The sequence below is a fragment of the Octopus bimaculoides genome, chromosome 23 (genome assembly GCF_046866305.1).
Source record: "Octopus bimaculoides isolate indiv1 chromosome 23, ASM4686630v1, whole genome shotgun sequence".
Classification (NCBI taxonomy): domain Eukaryota; kingdom Metazoa; phylum Mollusca; class Cephalopoda; order Octopoda; family Octopodidae; genus Octopus; species Octopus bimaculoides.
In genome coordinates this window covers 140,001-164,408 of record NC_142950.1, presented here as the reverse complement: position 1 = coordinate 164,408, position 24,408 = coordinate 140,001, and the positions used below count along the sequence as shown (strand labels likewise).

The following is a 24,408-nucleotide window of genomic DNA, read 5'->3' as shown; positions in this document are numbered from 1 at the left end:
CTTTTCTCCCGCCATGCCTCTGTCTACCCCTCCATCCTCTCTCTCCCCCTTCGTAGTTTTTCCTTTAAGGTCTTCAGGTTCTGGCTATATATAAATGAGAAACCCATTCTAAATTATCTCGCTGACGTACTACGACGAAATACCCAAGATGCAGATAAGATAGAGATTTTTATTTATTTACGGCCTCAAACATCTCAATACCTTGCGCTTTCTTGTTTCTCTCCATGAAATTCAATTGAATTCAGTTGTTGTCTTAAATTCATGCTTATTCATTTTCTAAGCTTCCTAAATTCATGCTACGTTATATTCTAATCACCCAGAATTCATTGCTCTTTTAAAAAAATTACGATTTATGCATTGTTGTCTCTCAAATATTTAAAATCTACAATTAAGAGCCCTCTCTACTCGCTGGCAGTAACCCGCCCTCCCACCCCCTCCACCGGAAGTTTCATTCCTCTGTCATCCCACCCCCTCCACCGGAAGTTCATTCCTCTGCCATCCCACCCCCTCCACCGGAAGTTCATTCCTCTGTCATCCCACCCCCTCCACCGGAAGTTCATTCCTCTGCCATCCCCCCCCCCTCCACCGGAAGTTCATTCCTCTGTCATCCCACCCCCTCCACCGGAAGTTCATTCCTCTGTCATCCCACCCCCTCCACCGGAAGTTCATTCCTCTGTCATCCCACCCCCTCCACCGGAAGTTCATTCCTCTGCCATCCCACCCCCTCCACCGGAAGTTCATTTCTCTGTCATCCCGCCCCCTCCACCGGAAGTTCATTCCTCTGTCATCCCACCCCCTCCACCGGAAGTTCATTCCTCTGTCATCCCACCCCTCCACCGGAAGTTCATTCCTCTGTCATCCCACCCCCTCCACCGGAAGTTCATTCCTCTGTCATCCCACCCCTCCACCGGAAGTTCATTCCTCTGTCATCCCACCCCCTCCACCGGAAGTTCATTCCTCTGTCATCCCACCCCCTCCACCGGAAGTTCATTCCTCTGTCATCCCGCCCCCTCCACCGGAAGTTCATCCCTTTGTCATCCTGTCAACCTCGGCTGTCTCCCGGAACCCATCTAGTGGCCTTGGCCATCCTCTCCCCTACCTTTGGGTAGCGCATTAAGGTTGAGAAATGTTTGCAGGTTGTAGGTAATGTTTTGCTTATGAATTCTTCCAATTGCAAGTTTTCTTTTCAGGTACACGACACTGCTTTTCCTCTTCCCAGGCTACAGGCCCACACCCCCAACACCCATACTGTTAGGATTGGCACTCTCAACGTCGGCACGCTGAAAGGTAGATCTGGTGAAATTGTTGAGATGCTTGAACGGAGATGCGTAGATATGTGCTGCATCCAGGAAGTAAGATGGAGAGGAGGTTCTGCAAGGTTCCTCACAGGCAAAGAACACAGGTACAAGATTTTCTGGGCAGGGAACACTGACGGGGTCGGGGGCGTAGGAATACTTCTAGCGGAGAAATGGGTGGATAAGGTAATCGAGGTCGTTAGAGTAAGTGACAGAGTACTTAAGATCAGACTAGTGCTTCATCATAGATTAGCTACTGTCATCTCAGCCTATGCACCTCAACCTGGGCTACCAGATGGTCTGAAAGACCAATTCTATGACACCCTCTTGCAAACTACCTCGTCGACGAGTGACAGGGACCTTCTCTTTGTGGCTGGAGACTTCAACGGTCATGTCGGACGTCGTGCTGGGGGCTTCCATGGCATACATGGAGGCTATGGCTTCGGTTCCCGCAACGAGGAGGGAACCAGACTGCTGGAGTTCTGTGATGCAACCAATCTTATAGTCTGCAATACCAACTTCAGGAAACCTGCCAGTCACCTAGTCACCTACCGCTCCGGCAGACACTCTAGCCAAATCGACTACATCCTCGCCAGAAATAGGGAAAGAGGGCGGCTTATAAATGCCAAAACCTACCCTGGCGAAGAATGTACCCCACAACATAGATTAGTAGTTAGCGACTTTGGGATCAAGGCAAAATGGGTGCCCAGAATTAGACAGGCTTGGAGAAGAAGGGTGTGGAAGCTTAAAGACCCTGCAAACGGACAGAGACTTAGAGACAAGTTACTTGAAGCATTTAACGAAATAGAAGGGGATATAGCATCATACAACGTGGAAGACAATTGGAGATTTCTGCGGGACAACCTGTTGAAAGCCACCGACCAGATTTGTGGGTGGTGTAAGGTCCCCTCCCAACCCAGAGTAACGTGGTGGTGGAACAAGGAGGTAGACAGGGCTATTAGACAAAAGAAACAAGCTTGGAAGGACTGGAAGAACGGTGGTAGCAGGGAATTGTACCAATGTGCCAGAAGGGAGGCTAGGCGACAGGTTTATTTAGCCAGAGGGGAAGCAGATAAGGAAAGATTTGCCAATGTTCTGCGCCGTGAGGACCAAAGACTCGAGGTATTTCGGGTTGCAAGACAGTGTAGGAGAGAGAATAGTGATGTTGTAGGAGAGAAATGTGTTCGCATGGATGATGGTACGCTTGCATTAAATGAGGATGCAAAGAAAGAGGTCTGGAGATGCCACTACGATAGATTGCTTAATAAAGAGAATGAATGGGAGAAAGAGAGCCTGCCTTATGTCGACCCAATAGAGGGACCAGCTATCCGAGTTGATAGTACCAGGGTAGATAAAGCAATTAAGAGTATGAAGACCGGGAAAGCCCCCGGCCCATCAGGAATCACTGCAGAGATGCTCAAAATATCTGGCAGTGTTGGCTATAGCCTAGTCACCCGTATTACGAACCAGGTGATACACGAAGGAGTCATACCCTATGACTGGTGTAGCAGCATCATAGTCAACTGCTACAAAGGTAAAGGGGACGCTTTAGATACAAATAATTACAGAGGCATCAAGCTGTTAGATCAGGTTATGAAAGTTACAGAGAGGGTCATAGCCCAACTAATTAGGGAGCGAATCAATTTAGATGAGATGCAGTTTGGGTTCGTGCCAGGTAAAAGCACTACTGATGCCTTATTTCTAGTGAGACAGTTGCAAGAGAAATACCTAGCCAAGGATAAACCTCTGTACCTGGCTTTCGTTGACATGGAGAAAGCCTTTGACAGGGTCCCCCGATCCCTTATCTGGTGGTCAATGAGGAAACTTGGGATAGAAGAATGGCTAGTGAGAGCTGTGCGAGCCATGTACAGAGATGCGGCCAGTAAGGTGAGGGTTGGAAATGAGTACAGCAATGAATTCCGGGTAGAGGTAGGGGTCCACCAAGGTTCCGTCCTCAGCCCCCTATTATTTACCATAGTCCTCCAGGCAATCACAGAGGAGTTCAAGACAGGTTGCCCCTGGGAGCTCCTCTATGCTGATGACCTTGCCCTAATTGCGGAGTCACTATCAGAACTAGAGGAGAAGTTTCAGGTGTGGAAGCAAGGTCTAGAATTGAAGGGCCTTAGAGTCAACCTAGCTAAAACCAAAATCCTAATAAGTAGGAAGGTAGATAAAACACAAACCCCTTCAGGTAGATGGCCCTGCTCAGTATGTAGAAAAGGAGTAGGTAGTAACTCTATAAGATGTACCCGGTGCAAGCTATGGACACATAAGAGGTGCAGCAACATCAAAGGCAGGTTAACTAGCAAGTTAGTTTTTGTTTGTGGCAGATGTTCAGGTGCAATAAAGACTGCAAACAAACAGGAAACAACTTCTATCTCATTCCAGGGTGAAAAACTAGAGGTAGTCGATAGCTTCCGCTATCTGGGCGACCAAGTTAGTAGTGGGGGTGGGTGCGCTGAAAGTGTAGCTGCTAGAATAAGAATAGCCTGGGCAAAGTTTAGAGAGCTCTTACCCCTGCTGGCGACAAAGGGACTCTCACTCAGAGTAAAAGGCAGACTGTATGACGCATGCGTACGAACAACCATGCTACATGGCAGTGAAACATGGGCTGTAACTGCTGAGGACATACGTAAGCTCGCAAGGAATGAAGCCAGTATGCTCCGTTGGATGTGTAATGTCAATGTGAATACCCGTCAGAGTGTAAGTATCTTGAGAGAAAAGCTGAACATTAGAAGCATCAGTTGTGGCGTGCAAGAGAGACGATTGCGCTGGTATGGACATGTGGTGAGAATGGAGGAGGATAGCTGCGTGAAAAAGTGCCACACCCTAACAGTTGAGGGAACCCGTGGAAGAGGTAGGCCCAGGAAGACCTGGGCTGAGGTGGTGAGGCAAGACCTTCGTACATTGGGCCTCACCGAGGCGATGACTACGGACCGAGACCTTTGGAAATGGGCTGTGCGTGAGAAGACCCGGCAAGCCAAGTAAGATCGTTGCCAGTGCCCCTGGACTGGTTCTTGTGCGGGTGGCACATGAGATGCACCATTTTGAGCGTGGCCGTTGCCAGTACCGCCTGACTGGCTCCTGTAGGATTTTCGAGCGAGATCGTTGCCAGTGCCCCTGGACTGGCTTGTGCGGGTGGCACATAAAAGACACCATTTCGAGCGTGGCCGTTTTCGTGCGGGTGACACGTAAAAGCACCCACTACACTCTCTGAGTGGTTGGCGTTAGGAAGGGCATCCAGCTGTAGAAACTCTGCCAAATCAGACTGGAGCCTGGTGTTGCCATCCGGTTTCACCAGTCCTCAGTCAAATCGTCCAACCCATGCTAGCATGGAAAGCGGACGTTAAACGATGATGATGATGATGATGATGTGCGTGCATGCGTGCGTGCGTAAAAGATGAAGGTGGAAATAACACAGAAGTAAATCTAAGACAATTCAATTTCAGAAGGAAGTTAATTAAAATGATTTTAAAAATTATATAACGAAAATATTACCAGTTATGATGATGAATCTCATCTTATCAAATATCAAGTAGAAATTTATCAAAACCATGTTTTTGACCCCCAGACTTTTGATAAGATGAGATTCATCATCGTAACTGGTAATATTTTCGTTATATAATTTTAAAAATCATTTTAATTAAATTCTGTCTTAGATTTACTTCTGTGCTATTTCCACCTCCATCTTTTATATATAAAAATTTGATTTGTATAGATCTCTAATCATTTTTCAGCTATATATATACATACATACATACATATATATATATATATATATATATATATATATATATATATATATATATATATATATATATATATATATAAATTTATTTATACAAATAAGGATAAGATGGGGTTTTTTTTTTAATGCTGATCATATCAAGTGGCTTGCATGGGAATTAAAACCTCATAGGTTATAGTCATTATTAAAATTATAATTAAGGTTGTCTAAAAGATACCATCACGCTGGAAATAGCAGTCAAAACTTAACTCTAAAACCACATCAAATATTCATACAGCACCAGGAGAGAAGACAAAGAGACAAAATAGACTAGCAAAAAATTATTGGATAATTCCAGATCCCAGATTTCTAGCTTTGCATAAGAAATGCTTTGCTTCATCAGAGGAATATACACAAGAGAGTACATAAATACAAGTATATATATATATATATATATATATATATATATATATATATATATATATATATTGTTTCTGGAGATATTACATCTTTTCTTTGGTGGCATCTTTCAAAATATTGTAAACAAAAAATTAAGAACATACTTTCGTGAATTTTAAAGATATAGATTTAAGAGCAAAGTTAAGATAGGATAGGGGAACTTCTACACGGTTGCTTAATTTGCTAGAAATAGGAACCAAATTTCATTCAAAGTACACTCTACTGTTTAAAAAAAAATAAAAGAAACATGTCAGATAATGTACTCCTAGATAGACACTGTTTAAAAAAAAAAAGAAGAAACAAAACAGACAGGAAGGTCAAAGCTGAAACCCATTTCATCCAAATCAACTGGGGCAGAATTTAAACTCAGAACTTGAATGAGACAATGTCAAGCTACCAAATAGACAGAACTGTAAAGAATTTAAAGAATTTAGAATTGTTAGTTTTGAATTTGAATTAATTTCAATATTTTGTATTCTGTTTTATGCATCTCTATTTTATTTTTGTTTTATTGGATTCTTTATTTCTTTCAAGTGGAAGAATTAATTGAAAATACAAAAAATAAACAGTTATTTAATGACTCAGCAAAAGATTATTATTTCAAGGAAGAAATCGAAATTGCTTCACTAGATTTTGTTGTTTAGCAAAATTCATTTATAATCTAAAATCTGTCTCTTTATAATCTCCTTCCAAATGTCTTTTATAAATCTACTTGAAATAAAACACATAATTGATTTCCTACCAAGGAATATTAGAAATAAAGATATACATTAATGAAAAATAAAATTGAGATTCTATAACATTCATGCACATAAGACATATTCAGTCAGAATCAAAAGGATTTTCTAAGTTCAAATCTTGCCAACGTTAGTGTTATCATTCATCATTATGGGCTTTATTTATTTATTGCTTAGTCAAGAAGGAAGGGCAGTCCCAATGGCCGGTCTCTAAGACTGGTGGAAGAGAGGGAGGATAGTATCCTCAACTGGAGTCTTAGCCAGAATACTTACAGCAGATCTACTAAAAGAACCCAACAACCAAATGGTGGTGTTAAACTGGTGTTAATCTATCAGCCACATAATCCACAAGATTTGAACTCCAAACACAAAGAGTAAGAACAATTCCACCACCTTCGTACTTATTTATCAACCCCTGGAAGATGGAAAGCAAGGCTAACCTTGGCAAAGTCACAACAAGCACCACAAAGCATTTCATCGAATGCTCCAATATTCCCCTCCATTCATGGCTAATATTGATTTCAAATTTCAGCACAAGTCCAGCAATTTTGGAAGAAAGGATAAGTTGATGTAATTGACCCTAGCACTTGCATCTATGACTATATTATCTAATGTGTACTTTTATGAAGATAGTAAGGTGTGATTTGAGGGAGATATCATTACTATTTCTAGCAGATTGAATGACCACACAGAGGCTCCTTTCCTAAATCATAATTTTCTTAATAGATTATAAATAAAGAAATATTAGTTACAGAAAATATCAACAGTTTAAATGTGAAGGAAATTTAATTTTTTGAAAATTTTTATCCATAATAATATTTGGCCTACAGCGCCATGTTCAGTTGAATCTAAGAAATCTGACAAAAAGAAACATTTTCCTTCCGATATATTATAGTGTTGGCCTACATCTAAAATCAATAGCAATATTGCCAAAGTTATTTTTATACCCTGTACAAAGTAAGTGAACATTGGTATCCGGAGAGCTACTCTTCTTTACAAGACATGTCAGAGCTGTTGTCTGCTAGAAGTGTAATATACTCTCGCTCTTTCTAGAGGCTAAATGGAAATTCTTAAACATCTATTGGACATATTCCAAAAAACAGCCATCGCTTTTTGGCTGTAAGTGCACAAATGATGTAAATTGAACACGATATAGTATTTATGGAATAACAACAAACAACACACTGAAAAATAGATAGAAATTAAAGATGATTAAAAAAAATAGTGCAATTATACGTATAAAAATTAGAGTTGATTATCTAATACTTCAGACTGATCATTAAGAAACTGACAGATTTAAAAACTTCATATAAAATATACTAATTAGTTAATTAGTCAATTTTTTATAATTGAGACATTTGTGATTATAGCTTTACATTCACTTTCCCAATGCCGGCTTCAATTGACTCTCCATAAATGTCTATAGTTACATAATGAACTGAAATAACCGATTATGCAATTCTCCTTAGCTAAATGTCTACCCTAGACAAGATACAAGTGTAAGTGACTCCCCCCCCCCCCCCCCCAATTAGAGTACTCTTCACATGGCTGGCTGGCTGGCTGGCTGACTGGCAGTAACTTCTAGAAATACATTGTTGAACTCATTCAAAAATGGCAAACTGACTCATTAACAAACCTAGGCTCACCAACATCAGGTAACCTCGTTCTCTCTCTCTCTCTCTCTCTCTCTCTCTCTCTCTCTATCTATCTATCTATCTATCTATCTCTCTCACTTTCTCTCTCTCCCTCTCTCCTTCCCTCTCTCTGCCTTTCTCTCTCCCTTTTCCCTCTCTCTCTCTTTCTCCCACTATCTCTTTATCCCTTTCTCTCTCTCCCCCCATCTCTCTCTCCCCTTCTCCCACTCTCTCTCTCCCTTTCTTTCACTCTCCTTGGTAACAGGACTCTGCTCCATGCCACACAAGCAGGAGAACCCAATCATGGCTGCCAGACAATTTCTGTGACCACATCACCCCTAACATCTGGCCACGTAACTGCCCAGACTGCAAACCCCTAATTATTATGTGTAGGGCACAGTTGAACAAGGAGCCAACAAAACTCCTTGTAACATCAAAAATTAACTGAAGGCAAGGATTATGTCAGCATTCATCAACTTAAACAAGGAGACTGTCCAGAAGAGTTGAAGGAGAGAGAGAGATAGAGAGAGATAGAGAGATAGAGAGTTGATTCAAGGAGGTTATATGCCCATTAGGGATTAAATAATCCAAGGTATTCCACTGGTTAATCCCTATTATATAATGTGAAAGTCATTGATATATGTTAGGGATTATTAAAGTTATGTCTCCATTTTGGAAGGTGAGAGAGAGGGTGGTGGTGGTGGTGGTGGAGGTGGTGAGTGAATAGTGAAAAATGTTTTTCTTTTTTAATTGAACTGTTTTTTTTTTATATATCACCTGTCACTTAACACATGTGCATTAGTGCAATTTCATGACATATTCACGCTTATTTATGTGGCAGACAGATGCAATTCAGCTGAAGGTTGTATCATATTGTATGGGATTCTTTCTGTTTATTTATGGGGAGAAAATGGAAAAATAAGAGTGAAAGTTTATTTGATGAGTGCTGTTGTGTGTTAAGTCTATAAAATTGAGCATAAAGTAATCATTGTATTCTTTTACTTTTCAATGAGTAGCAGATGAGCGACTATCTTTAGGTCCCACTAGTATATATATATATATATATATATATATATATTACACACACACACACACACACACACACACATGCACACACATGCACATGCACACACATATATTGGAAACCATTCATCGTAAATATGTTGGAATGTTTCCTTTTTGATAACAATGGCTGAAAGATAACATAAAGCAGAAGACATAACTATCCTAAGCAGGGTTGAAATCCATTAATTTTAATAACAATAATCAATTGATAATAATATCCATGATTATCATAATCAGCTTCCAGTGTGTGCATAGATAGGTGCATAAATATGGCTAAATTACAGCATCAAAAGAGGTAAAAGTGTAGATAATTACCTGTTAATCCAGGTAAAAGTATAACTGTAGGACGCTTTGCTGGGTCAGGATGGTCTGGATTTTGGTTTTCTAACCAATCTATTTGAATGCGACCACCATCACGGGTTTTTAAGATTTCACTGAGAAAAAATTGATTCTTTATTATTATAAGAAAACAAATTTACATATCATCATTGTTTAACATCCGCCTTTCATGCTGGAATGGATGTGTGGGCATGTATATACATCATATACATATATATATATATATATATATATATATAATATATATATAGTATGTATATATAATATATATAGTATGTATATATAATATATATTTATGTATGTATACACACACACACACAACGTGCATACATATGCAAACACACACACACATGCATGCACACACACACACACACACACAATAAACATACACAAATATAGGACAGCCTTATTTAAACAGGACAAGAAGGCCATGCGTTGGTGGTATGTAGTTGACATCACCATCATGGTATCAAGCACTACCCAAGTGGAGGCGGATAATACTATTCTGAAGGAATATAAGGTGGTGGCAGGGACAAACATTGACCCAGACAATTTGGTGGATTTGTAGCTAGGTAACTGGAGAAGTAAGTCAATACCCTCTGACAGCATCATGAGGTGTTGAACCAATGGGCTGATTAACCTGCTTGAGGTCTGATTCAGCCTGGACTTTCATGTGGACCACAGTAGAGATGAGATAAGAAGCAGGGCAGGGGCAGTCTTACTCAGAAATGGGCTGAGAGGAAACAATCTGTAAAAGTTTACACCAAGTAGCAAAACACTTACATAGCCTTTTGTCATTGTTTGTTACTTAACAGTTGTGCTTCGTCCCAGTTTCTGACTGATAAGATTAAAATATCTGATCTTTGGCTTCTTATAGAAGAGACACATTCCAATGTGTCAGGTCATCAATCCTTTTGTGTTGCAAGCTGATGTATAGATGCAGTGGAGCTTCACCACCTGCAGAGATCCCCCGAATGATGAACAGGTGTGGTTATCACTCAAGAGGAATGTCTTTTCATTGCAAACTTCTTACCCCAAGCCACTCCTGCGCCTAGACTGAATTAACCTCAGTTATTGATCTGTCTATCAACTGTTTTAGTCCTTACCAAGTACCAGTTTAACACTGACCCTAAGAAGAGATTCTCAGAACATTAAAGACCCATTATACGGGTAATTCAATGCCAAAAATCAAGTGGCAATCTTTTAAATAAAAAGATAGCTTAAAACATTTCCAAGCACTGAATCTAAATTAAATAAAAAGAGTAAATAAGAACAAAATTTATTGAATTAAAAAAGGGGAGATGGAATAGTTGTGAAGAAATATGTCAGATGTTGTTATTTTGACCAAGGCTAATCCTGTATGAACAAACTTCGGATCAAAGGCTTTCCAATCATGAATATCCATCCTTTTTCAGAAAATGCCTCTAAAACTACATTTATCCATTCTTTTTTTAATACTTGAGGGTGTAGTTTGATGGCAATTGTTTGCTGTTTCTAGCATGTCTCCTTCTTTAGCTTAGCAACACATCAGTTTCATAGTTAAAATATATTAGAAGTAGTTACCTTTGGTAAGGAATATGAGGAGAAGATTTTAAAATTGTCCGAACGATTGTTTGTGCTCTTGCTTCAAAACACCAAAATGTTGGCCAGAACTTTTCGTGTAAAATGGGGCAGTGTTTTGTAATGAATTTTAAAAGTTTTTCATCTCCACAAACCAGCTGGGGTTTCTAGAAAAGACAAAATCACAAAAACATAGTAAAAAATTTTGATTAATATCAACAAAAATAACACAAAAATAAAATTGAAATATAGTGAAGACTAAGCATTTTATCTGATCAAATTCATCCTATGGTTGTGGAACAGTTTCCATAGTGAAACGCAATCTTTCAAGATGATAATGTTACTGAATGGCACAAGGAACATTCTAGTGAATGCCTTTGCAGAATCAAAGTCTTTAGAGATGCCCCAACCCTCAAAGATATATGGGACATTACTTTACCGCAATTCTCTCCTCATAAACATTAAGAGTTTATTATAACTGTTAGTATAATATCACTGAAGACTTTGTCTTTGGATTCACTTGAGCTACATTCCTGGTAATGGTATGTCTTAAATCCTTCTCAAAGTTTTTATTTAAGTGTAAACAGAAAATAAAGAAAAATTTGTTTTTTTCTTCTAATTGCCAAAGCATGAAGAAGACATTGCAAGTGAGTGATATTGTGTGAAATGACCGATTCACAAAATGATGAATTTATTTTCATTCTGCTTTCAAAATGTAGCAGAAAACTCATCCAATTAGCAAACTGAAACTGCATAATTTGATGGACAACTAATTATTGCACCTGTTGACAATTATCAAACAACTATCATATTGATTTATTATCAATGAAGCTAATTGGCAGAATCAGTATTTAGTTATGTCCATTACACTCTGAGTTCAAATCACACCAGGTTCAACTTGGCTTTTCATCGTTCCTGGGTCAATTCAATAAACAGTAACAGGGTACCAAGTTTGATGTAATTTGTAATTATTGTTTAGCCCCAGTTTAGCCCAAATTAAGCAATGATGAAAGGTGATTTTTTATTTTTTATTATATTTTTATTATCCTCATGAATACAGTGACACATTCAAAGAAAAAAGGAATGCTCATGAAGTTACTCTGGATTGTTGTCCGTCTGGTTAATAGCAAAAGTTCTGTTTCTTTACACAACCAGACAGATGGAAATGCACTTCACTACTGATGAGAAGAACTTTATCATCTCTCCACATTATGAATATGTTTTCTACAAACATTTCCAGCTTTCTTGCACAATCATAAGCTTACATGGATGAAAATGTAAATTCCTGGACAATATCCTCTGCACACAACAATTCAATGCAGATGGATGACGACCGGTCACTACAGCTCACCTTAATATTCTCCACTGGTCAAACACTTTGGGATGCTTTCTTTTTTTCTCTGGTGAACAGGTCAACCTGAAGTTTCCTGCCCCATCACAATAAAGGATTCCAGCCAAATATTTTTCTAGGGTGGCCCTTATTACAATGAAAATGAAAAATTTCCTAACATACCCTGGATATACACATAAATCTGTGAAGCAATTAGTTGTAACAGAAGCAATTAATTGTAGTAGGATAATAATAATAATATAATACAGAGTATTAGAACTGATGAACAAATGAGAGTGGAATTAGATAAGAGGCTCTGGGAAAATATTTGTCTATACTGATATGAATCAGTTTGTTGAGTTGCATCACTTTATGCCAAAAGGTAAATTAACCACTTCACAAACAGAGATCAATCAAATGGGATCAATATGATTGACTAAAACCCTTAGCATAGCCACAGACAAACAGACAGTATAATATATCATCTTCTTATATTTAGCTATGGAATATTCTGGTTACATTTTCATATGTATCATGTCACTTTAATGATATAACTTGAAATAATGCTTACTATAAATTACTAATTAACAAGAGCGGCATACACACATATATACAAGCATATATACACCACACACACACACACATATATGCAAGCACACGTATATACAAACGTGTTCACACATACATACACACACACGTACACATGCACACACGAGATAAAGAGCTAGTAAGACACAAATACAGACATGTTGACAGGTTGAGTGTGGATAAGTCAGAAGAGGACAAGAGAAAGAAATGTGAGAGGGGGGGAAGTTGTAGACTATTATTATAGAAGTTGTGTATTCATACATTAAAAAGAAACTCTTTAAGATTTGAAGAGGAATAAAACATTAAAGAATGTATATTAATCACCCACTACCAACACTACTACCTGTCAGCCTGCAATCCTGCAAGCATGAACCGCACCCTTCTCCTCCTCTGTGTCTAAGTACTACTTACTTATTCATGTTCTAGTTTATGACCTACACTAAAAATAAAAGTCATCTATTTACTTACACTGGGGCAGGAGGAGGAGGAGATAGAACCCACTTTATCAAAGTTATCAATCAATTTATGTAATACTGAATAGGCTAGGCTGGAGCAAGCAAATGGATTTCACTGCAGAACAATTGTTGTACATATGTTCTTTGGTGATACATCAAGTGACACAGTGCTGTTGTCACAAGTCTTCAGAATCCCCTGGTACACATCCTGGTTCACCTTGATATGGTGATCCCATATCAAGATAAACAGTACATGACCTCGCAGGTGGGGCCCAGTTAGAATTTTCTTCAGGTCGAGTAGTACACCTTACTCAAAAGTTCCCTGAATAAGGTTTGTTTATGGATGATGAATGAAACATTCATGTTTCCAGAGGTTAATTATTCAAACTTCAAAGAATTCCTCTCAACACATGGCTATGATGCTCCCCAACTGCTTCTGCTTGTAATCAAAAATGCACACCAAGGGACATGCTCTACTGGTTAAGGTTAAGCAACTGATAAGCAAATTTGTGGTATTGAGCAGAATATTTGCTGCAGCCCATCTTTTTATACCATTATCATTATCATTACCATCATTGTTATCATTATTACTATGAAATCATTATTACTATGAAATCATTATTACTATGAAATCATTATTACTATGAAATTATTACTATGAGATCCAACTGAACTCCACTTTGCCTTTCATATTTCAACACAGTAAAGAACCAGGCAAATTCTAGGTCAATGACACCAACTAACTCTTTCCCTTCAAAATCGCTTGCCTTGCGATTAAATCATCATCATCATCATCATCTATCTATTATTCCCACTCCAGAATATCATTAATTTTTTAGTAGAACAAGCCTGAATTTTAAATATGACCATTTAATTATATCACACATCACATAACAATGTCTATGGTATTTGCAAACCAATACAGTCCTCCACCAATCGCAACAACTTACGCTGAACCATCATTAACCTAAGATCACACACACACACATACTAGAGTGGAATGGCAGAATGCGTCAACACACCAAGAAGTACCTTGTAGTAGTTTCATGTCTCAGTTGTTTCCTGTTACACCAAGTTTTTTTTTCCTTTTTTTTTTTTCACTCTGTCACTTCTTCAATATTAAGGAAATAAATAGCAAACAAAGCATTGAGAATGGAGGATGATACAACCAATTAAACTCCAGAATCCAATTGCCTAGCATGGCGGCAGTTGATGTTCTGTAAGTCAGACTCTTAGAAAATACAGCAGCCAAATGTCTCTCAACTCCCACAACTTATCATCTTAAAAAAAGAACATTTTGGAGAATGTAGTCACAAATATAGAAAAGGATTAGGGTTAGGGTTGGATTGCTTTTGATCATAGGTTTTGGTCCAATGAAGTCCAACTTGGGACTGGGGCTAAACAGCAAGAACAATGATGTATGAGGGGTAAGAAATTCCCATGGGCTGCTATTCTGAGCAGGAAACATTGAAAAGAAATGTTTAAGTGTGATGCTAAGAGGTATAATAATAGAATAAGGATGATAAAAAAGGAAAGACACATGAAACAACTGGACTGGTATGGAGAGGGTATAGGACTATCTGGGTCAGATGAGTAGAGGGTATTGTAATATCAATAGAAGAGAGATAGATGAAGAGGACAACAGTAATTTACAGCTTGAAGTGTGTTGGCGATTGATTCTTTGCCAATTAGACAAATGGACGGCCTTCTTTTGGATTTCATCCATGATGTTTATGTATTTATAGCATCAGTAGCATTGCACCATATTTCAGAGCAATGTTACCACCAAAAGAGTTGCTAGAACATCATTCAACCTGCAAGAAATAACATACAGATTTCCTTCAAATCATACCTGCTGTCTGGAGAAAATAAAAAGACACATTGGATAATGTAGCCCTGTGTACTCATAGACAAGAAAAACTTTTGATCATAGATCTGCTCAATCCTGAGTAATCTGGTGGTCAACCCCAATCACATGGTGTGAGCAGTACTTATAATGTGAGGGCTTTTTTTTTGGGCGGTGGGGGTTGAAACCCATCAATAAAAATGTTAAGAAAAGATGTCAGTGACTGCACAATGTCGCAGTCTCAGCACATGTCTGCATATTATCAACCACGGTATACCCAGCCCTCCAGTTGGCAGCAAATGAATCACCTGACCATTGGAATGCTTCCCTTCCGCAAAAAGCAGAAGAATATGCATTCCAGTTTCGTGATGGTAGGGTCGGGACAAGGTACGATGGTCAGACAGTAGTATATGATGGATTCGATGTACACATTCACCTCCTCAGCCCAACATTTTAGAGATCGCTTCCTCTCAGCCCATTGCTGTGTGAGAGTGGCCATCCTACTCATTATCTCGTCCCAGTTCTTCTCCATTTGGAGGTCTGGATTGAACCAATTTAACTGGTCTGTCAGTCCAGTGTCCCTCAATGGAGACGCTGTTGGGTGGCATGGGCTTACTTCTCCAGGTGCTGAGTTGCAAGCCCACTGATTCTTCCAGGCTCTCACCAACGCCCTCTCAACTAATGTGCTAATCTGGTCTCTGCAAGCCTGTCACACCGGGAATAACACTTTCAACTCCCAGGGACCGGGACCCTGCCTATGATTCTTATCTAAGTCAAGCGTACAAGTCACAAATTTGTGACCTGTGTAGCTGACTATGTGAAATCGTGGACAACTTACACTATCCCTGTCCACTGTCCTACAGAATACTCTATCTAAATACAATCTGGATGAGTCAATGCAACTGGTCCATGTCCACATTAGCACATTCGGTCAGTCAAGGAGTCGGTACCTGCCAGGCAGTTGGAAACGTTTGAACAGGTCTTTGAGGCATTTGCCTTGCCTTCTCTTCTTATCTCTACCTACATAGTCTAAATGCATGTCCAAGGGAGCATTCCAATCCCCCACTGAAAGTAACGGTCGAGACATTCCCAGATGTCAAAAGAAACCCGGGTCGACCTGATAAGGACGGTGTGTACACTGTTATTGAGTTGAGCCAATAAAGGAGACACCCTGCAAGCAACAGTGCTGGTAACTTGCCTAAGGAGACAGCAACTACAAAGGGAAGTGGGGAGACAAGAAGGAGAGAGTACACTAAGTTTCATCTATTTCCATTAAATGCCATTTAATAAATAGAGGTTGATAAAATAAATAGATGGTATGATCAACTGAAACACTTAAAGGTGGAGCCACAGTAGGGCTACAGTCCAATGACTGAAACTAATACAAGAATGAAAATGTTTGATAACTAATTATTGATTTCAAATTTTGGCACAAGGCCAGCAATTTTGGGGAAGGGGATAAGTTGATTACATCAATCCCAGTAATCAACTGGTACATATTTTATTGACCCCAAAAGGATGAAAGGCAAAGTCAACATCAACAGGATTTGAACTCAGAACATAAAAATAGATGAAATGTTGCTAAGCAACATCTTGCCCAGCAGGATAACAATTCTACCAGTTCACTGCCTTTGTCTGGTAACTAATATCACCAGTTGGACATTTTGGAAAAGGGTAACAAGAGAATTCAAAGATAACTAATGAGTTTTTGAAATATTTATAAAATTTATTTGAACAATAAAAGAGACTTTAGCCTCGTTAATGCACTCAAAAGTTCATTGATCTTAGCACTACCTGTATCAGTGGTTAATTAATTATTGAGTACAGTTCTTTCTGAATAAAATAAAATACACAGAAAGATAGTCTACACAAATGCCTTTGTACACTGTAGACAATAGCTACATTAGTAAGAAAGAGACGGAGAATAGGAAATATATGGAAATACCTTATAAAAGTGTTGCATTCTTGAAAATCTTGCTGCAAAATGAAATTCTGCAATGCAAAACCTATTTTCCCACTGATTTCCAAATGCAAAAATTCATAATGAGAAACCTATTTTGCATTGACTTTCATGCTATATATAAGAGGAAAGTTAATAGGAAAATAGGTTTGTTATGAAATTCCATATTACAACATCAGCAAGATTTTTCAGGAATGCAACACTTTCATGACATGGGAAACGCCTGTATTTCATTTCCATTTTTACCATTCTTGACTCCTAAGATCCACAAATTAGCCAAATAATACAGCGTGAGATGAAAGAAGCTAACAAAAAAGAAATAGAACAAATAAAAACAAAAACAAAAGCCATAAACACTTTTTAAAAATTCAGAAATCAATATCCTGACATTGTCCTGAAAACATGATGCTGAGCAAAGGAATGGGAGCTCCAATACTTGCCATTCCTTACTCAACCCCCTAAAATGTGCACTCGTTTCATACCAAGAACAAAACAAACAAATTATTATTATCATTAATAATAATAATAATAATAATAATAATAATAGTAATGAGTCATTACTAATCCATACATCACAATTTGTTTCCTTTCAGCCACAAAAATGCTTTTCAACAACAACAACAACAATAAAAGTCTGAAATCAATAAAACAAATTTTGGTTATTTGATCTGTTTTTGTTTTTTTTATTTCTTTTATCTGAAATTCTTGTTTTCTCAAAATGTTTCTCTATTTTGTTTAGTATTTGCTAAGATCTGCTAATATCACTTCACTTCAACTTAATTGGTGACTTTTTAGCAAACTAAATGACTATTCTTCATAAACATGCAAGTCAAAAGATGTTGGGAGCATTTGTGTTGGTTGAGGAAGATGTCCACCTGCTGCTGCTGATAATGATGATGATGAATATGCTGTGTATGTGTAATAAGGATCAAACATGTTGAAGTTGTTCTTTAGACTCCATGATCATCTCTATGATCAAAAGCATCTCATTTGTGAACATCCTGTCCTTTTTATATGTCAACAACTTACATTATCTAATATTAATTGCTGACAAAGACACAGTAATTCGTTCTGCAACTATAATATATTACCAAGTATATTAAAAGCATACAATTCAATACTTTGTCTTATTCTTATGTTAGCAATGCAAATTTCTCACCTTTGAGTTTATTTCTATAGATTTTCTATGGAATTCAGAGCCGGTAGAGCAAATTATGTTTTGTATATGTGAACAATCAAAGCTGGAAAAATGGAAAAACCAAAAATGAGCAATAACTCTTGAAATATGCATATACACCTATCACTTGTTTTTTTTTTCTCTCTTTGATTACATTGTTTAAATAGGTGTATTCACATATGAAGCATCCTAACTTGCAACACTGGCTCTGAATTCTATAAAAAATCTATAGAAATAAACTTTAAAATTATCTAATATATCTTTTAGTTAAGATGGTAGAGTGTGGTTGCCATTTCTAGCAAGTCAAGCAACTTTATAGCAGTTTCTTCATTGAAATGGGGTTGTTGTATACACAAGGTGTCACATTCAGTCTTTAATCTGAATCCCCATCTAAATCTAATTGTAAGGTATCAGACCCAAACAACTGACAAAATAAAGTCTGAGACTATATTGCATTCATTTGGTATGTGTGTATGTGAGTGTATTTATGAATGTGTGTGTGTGTGTGTGTTTTATATCGTGTGTCAGATATTGCCTCTTTGTGCTTATTCTTTCACTGAATAGACATTGTTGCAATCCAAAATAATTTGAACATTTATCAAGCACTTTGGAGAAAAATATCTCACTAATTGTGATATAATTGTGGGATACGTAAGTCGCGCGTGTGTGTGAGAGAGAGAGACAAAGGCATACAGACACACTTTCTTATAATTTGGAATATATGATTCGATTCATGAAATTATTGAAACAAAAGCAGAATGGAGAGAAAACAGGACTAATTGCATGCCTTTGTTGACAGTGAAATAGCCATTATTGTCTACACTATATTATGGAAGATCATATGTATGTATGTATATATATATATATATATATATATAGGTTGACTGATAAATGACCCAACTAAAGAATAAATTCCAGTTCAATAATGCAACAGTTGAATCTCTCTCTGAAAAGACTGGTCTGAAAAGGTAAGTCCCATAAACAACCAACAGGGGTGCATGCTGAAAGTAGACAGTTAAATATTGAAGAGATAACAGCTGTTGTCAATCAGTCATAACACTAGTAACCTATGATGCTGAATAGCTAGTCCTATATTTTAGTTTACATATAAATAATAAATATATGAGATAATAATGGAGTAGCTTTCAGGGTTATATTGCTGCTCATGTAATTCAGTTGCCATAAATAATTTACTGTTAGTGATGAGAGTGTACGTACATGGTGGTCTATACTTGATAATATTCAACTGCCAGTTCAAAAGGTGCAGTTGACCAACATAAATCTGCTCCGTTTTGATCACTTAATCAGGGGAGGAAGAACACTGCCCCATAATCTATTTTTATGGCCTCAAAGTCTGGACAGAGGAAAAGACAAAGTTATTCTCACTGATCAAACTGCTGAAGGCATCCATCAACCAAATGGGACATTAAATTAGGTGCCAGACTAAGTCTGCTACTCAGCACTGGAAGAGTCCTTCCAATAGGCTTCCAAACAGACCAGCAGTATCACACAACACAAGATATCTTTACAACAACACCTGTATGTATATGTATCACACACACACATGTGGGCAAGCACACATAATTCATATATTCTATAATATATAATGTATTTCTTTCAACTATTTATTGCTAAAATTGTTTTGATATTGACAGATGTCGTTTAATATTTGACCATCATTTGCTTCAATGCCAAAGCTTGTAACATACAATCTACATTATATAAGTATATATCCATAAATACATATACATATACACACACACATACACACACACACACACACACAAACTCATGTGTATACATCATCATCATCATTTAATGTTTGTTTTCCTTGCTGGTATGGGTTGGAGGGTTTGACAGGAGCAGACAAGTGAGAGGACTGTGCCAAGCTCTACAGTCAGCTTCAGCATGGTTTCTACAGCTGGATGCTCTTCCTATCCCCAACCAATTTACAGACTGTACTGGGTCCTTTATACATGGCATCAGCACTTGCGAGGTCACCAAGTAAGTAGCTAGACAAATACCCCACCTCAACTGAGAGTGAGGCTGATATTGAGGAAGATGGCTTTGTGTCAGGTGATAAACTATGATAAAGGGACAGAAACAGATGTCTTTTTGTAGCGGGGGGGGGGGGATACATGGTTACCCCAGTTTGAGGGGGAGAGAAAGTGAGAGAGAAGACGGTATTGATATACCAGGGCATACCCTCAAGATACAAGCAAGGAGGTCAATGTAAATGAAGTGGTAGGGGACTGAACAGAGTGAGTTCACAAGGAGTTCACAAGAGTGTGAAAGGGGACAAAGTGAGGAGTAGGGGAATGCAGTGAGGGATGAAACACAAGTATATAATGGAATGACAGAATGACAAAGTGCAAGCACACCATTATCCAGTCACACATATTTCTCACTACAACCTCTCTCTCTCATCTCTGGTACACTGCTTTGCAATCCAGAGCACCTCACACTTCTGATCCTCATGCCATCAAATATTGACAAATCTCCTGCTTTCCAATTCTCTTTTTACTATGTAAAGTTGTCACCCAGCTTCTCTTGTAGCTACCTCACATAATTCTCTGTTTTTATATATTTGCTTTTATATCTTCAATATAACTCTCTCCATTTTCCCTGTCTTTCCAGGCCTATTTCTTTGCTTTTCTAGCACAGTCTACCTCCTTATTCAACCACCACATCACCCTCAGCCTAGCCAGGACTTTGCCCCAGCCACAGATTTGGTCTGTAGCCCTTGTAGTTATTGGTGTTATTTAGCATTGGTCAGCATGGAGTGAGTGGACTTATGATGAAAGTCATTCGAATTGTAAGCACCTCATCTTTTATATTCACAAGTATAACTAGGACTACAGTGTTCACTATAGCCTTCTGGTTTTAAGATGATAATGTAGGATTTAGGATTTGAGAGAGGTTTAGCTGCTATTTTCAGCTTCCCAGCCATTTTATTTTCCAGACATAGATTAGACGCCTCTGTTGGATAATGTGGTCCTATATACACTGAAACTTCTTTTTAGATGCTGGGATGTGATTTGCCAAAGACATGGCTGCTATTCTTAGTGGTTTGAGCAACTCCAGGTAAGCTGCATCATTGGCTTATCTTAACACCTGAGTCACAAGAGTAAACAATGATGTGGAGATAAAACTGGAATTATATTATCTTTTAATTAGATAACAGTTACTGTGTAAATTAGCTATGAATCAAAACATGTGACCATTTCTATGGAAATCCTCTTAGATTAATCTACCAGCACTTTGTCAGTGCTATGTTGCCAAGTGCCATAGCAATGTAAGTCAAATGAATTGATAACTCATGCCTTTATTCTCCAAAGTTATTTATTTTTTCACTCCCTGAAAAATCATACACAGCTAGAAATTATGAATAGCAACGACATGAATCATCGGCTTCCATTGAATAAATACAAGACGTATTGAGTACTTTTGTGAGTGTGTGTGTATGCATGAATGAGCGTGTGTATAAAGATATGAGTATGCATATATGTATGTGTGATGTGAATTTGTGGGTATATGTGTGTGTGTGAGTATGTGTACATCTATGTGTGCACGTGAGTATATGTAGTTTGACAATACTGGTAAGTAGGGCTGAAACAAGGAAGTAGGGCTGAAATATATCTGGGGTTCTCATCATACTCCCAACGTCAGGCTCACTCCCTCCTTACTGCATTGTAACATTTTACTTTTAATTCAGAGGTTGTTTCCTTTGCCCTCCTTGACCAGGATTAATTGGGAAACTAAATGACTTTTATCTCCTCACCAATTTTAATGCTGTTACCATTTAGTTTCCATGCTGAACATATCTCGAGATATTTTCTTCATGTCTTTATATATATATATATATATATATATATATATATATATATATACATACATACATATATATATATATATATACATATCCATATACTGATTGATACTCCTTGTCAGAAGGGTTCCATCCCTTCTTTGAACTTTTTGAACTTGCACAATTAGGTGCATGCAGGTGATTTCCCAGTTCAGCCTTTGCTTTGCTGGAACATTCACAGACGTGAAATTTATTTTTTTCTCTTCAGTAATGCAGTACCATGGTGTACACAGTGGTAAGACCATCTCACAAGCAGCTCAATTCCTCCCTGACACATGGGTTGTTAGAGGAGAAATCATTTGTGCACATTGCATCTTAATACTTGCTGGATCTCACTAGTGAAGCAGTCACATCAAAGTGGTGTGATCCACACACTTTTACCCAAAGACATCACACCTGTACTCCATTATGTACAGCTTTCAGCCAATGTTTCTCAGATATCCATATCTTCCACCTGAACTTCAAGGTTGCTTTTTATGACATGCTTAAAATGCTTCCTTGGTTTATTCTAAGGCCTTTTTCATTTTGGTCAGGTTATCATAACATATCTGCTTGGGCAGTCTGTTCCATTTTGATGACATGACAAGACCGATGCATCTGGTTCAAAATTATCCTTTTCTCAATACTAGGACTAACAGCTATCTCAAGAACAGCAAAATTAGGTATATAAGAAAACTTTATGTTCAGGATGCACTGGATATATATATATCATTTCAACAACATATGGGTGATAAATCAAACATCGTGTATAAGACATTGATGAGAACAATGATATAGTCATAATGAAACAACTGTAAGCCAGGGAATGAATGTTAAATCAGCTACTTCACTTTTTACTTATTGTTTATACTCTGCAACAGGGGAAAAAAAACCTTCCAGAGTTTCTGTTTATTCAAAACCTATGTTACCACTACAGAAATTCTCCTTTATACTTTTATTGTTTTACTTGTTTCAGTCATTTGACTGTGGCCATACTGGAACACCACCTGAAAGGGTTTCAGTTGAAGAAATCGATCCTAAGACTTATTCTTTTTAAATCTGGTACTTATTCTATCAGTTGCTGTTGTTGAACTGCAAAGTTATGGGAACATAAACACACCAACACTGGTTGTCAAGTGATGGTGGGGGGACAAACACAGACACAAAGATGCCCACACGAGTTTTGGTTGGCCCGAGGCTACAGAAGAAGACACTTGCCCAAGGTGCCATGTAGTGGGACTGAACCCAGAACCATGTGGTTTGGAAGCAAGCTTTTTTTAAGTAGCTGTCACTCACATGAGTAGCGTCTGAGATAAACACATTATATATATATATATAAACACAATCTCGGCAGAATTTGAACTCACAGTGTAGCGACAGGCAAAAAATACCGCTAAGCATTTCATCCGACACAAGTCCAGCAATTTTGAAGGGAGGAGGTTAGTTAATGCCAGCGACCCAACTACTTGACTAATCCTTATTTTATTAATCCGAGAGAGATGAAAGGCAAACTTGATTTTGGCAAGGTGTGAACTGGAACAAATATTGCAAGGCATTTATTCCCCAACACTCTAACATCATCATCATCATCATTTTAACATCCATTTTTCTATACCTGTATCGGCTGGATACAATGAAGTGAGGCTAATTTTCTATGCTCAGATGCCCTTCTTGTTGCCAGCCATCACAGATTTCTAAGCAGAATAATATTTCTTCTTGACCAGACATATTTTCATAAAACATCGGAAATGGATGACAGTGGCACTCATTTACAACTGCTGTGTGATATTAGGACAAGGAGATACAGATATATACACACACAAACACACATACATACATGTACATATACACACATATATAAGGTTCAAGCATGGTTGTGTGGTTAAGAAGCTTGCTTCTCAGCCACATGGTTTTGGGTTCAGTCTCCCTGTGCAGCACCTGGGGCAAGTGTCTTTTTGGATAGCCCCAAGTTAACCCATGTCTTGTGAGGGAATTTGGTAGTGAGAAACTGTGTGGAATCCTCTGTATATTTGTGTTTGTCTCCCCACCACTTGACAATCAGTGTTGGTTTGTTTACACCCCTGTAACTTAGCCTATTGACAAAAAAAGACTGATAGAATAGGTGTCAGTGTTTATAAAATAAATACTGAGATTGCTTTGTTTGGCAAAACCCTGTAAGGTGGAGCCCTAGCGCGACTGAAATGTGATGACCAAAATAAGATTATATATGTATATGAACATTCACACACACACAACAGACTTCTTTCAATTTCTATCTACCATATTCACTCACAAGGTTTTGGTTGAGCAGAGGGTATAGTAGAAGACAGTTGCCCAAAGAGTCACACATTGGGACTGAACCTAAAACCATGTGCTTGGGAAGCAAACG

At 38.1% G+C, this 24,408-nt stretch overlaps 1 protein-coding gene across 2 annotated transcripts in view; it reads right to left on the bottom strand.

The window, feature by feature from the left end:
• Positions 1–24,408, bottom strand: part of LOC106879461 (phospholipase ABHD3) — a 41,120-nt gene that overhangs the window by 7,707 nt on the left and 9,005 nt on the right. For both annotated transcript variants that reach the window (XM_089340689.1, XM_014929025.3), the window contains exons 2-3: positions 10,820–10,983; positions 9,233–9,351 (exon numbers count right to left, since the gene is read on the bottom strand). In XM_089340689.1, the coding sequence (XP_089196815.1) occupies positions 9,233–9,351; positions 10,820–10,983 (283 nt within the window). The remainder of the gene's footprint in view (positions 1–9,232; positions 9,352–10,819; positions 10,984–24,408) is intronic.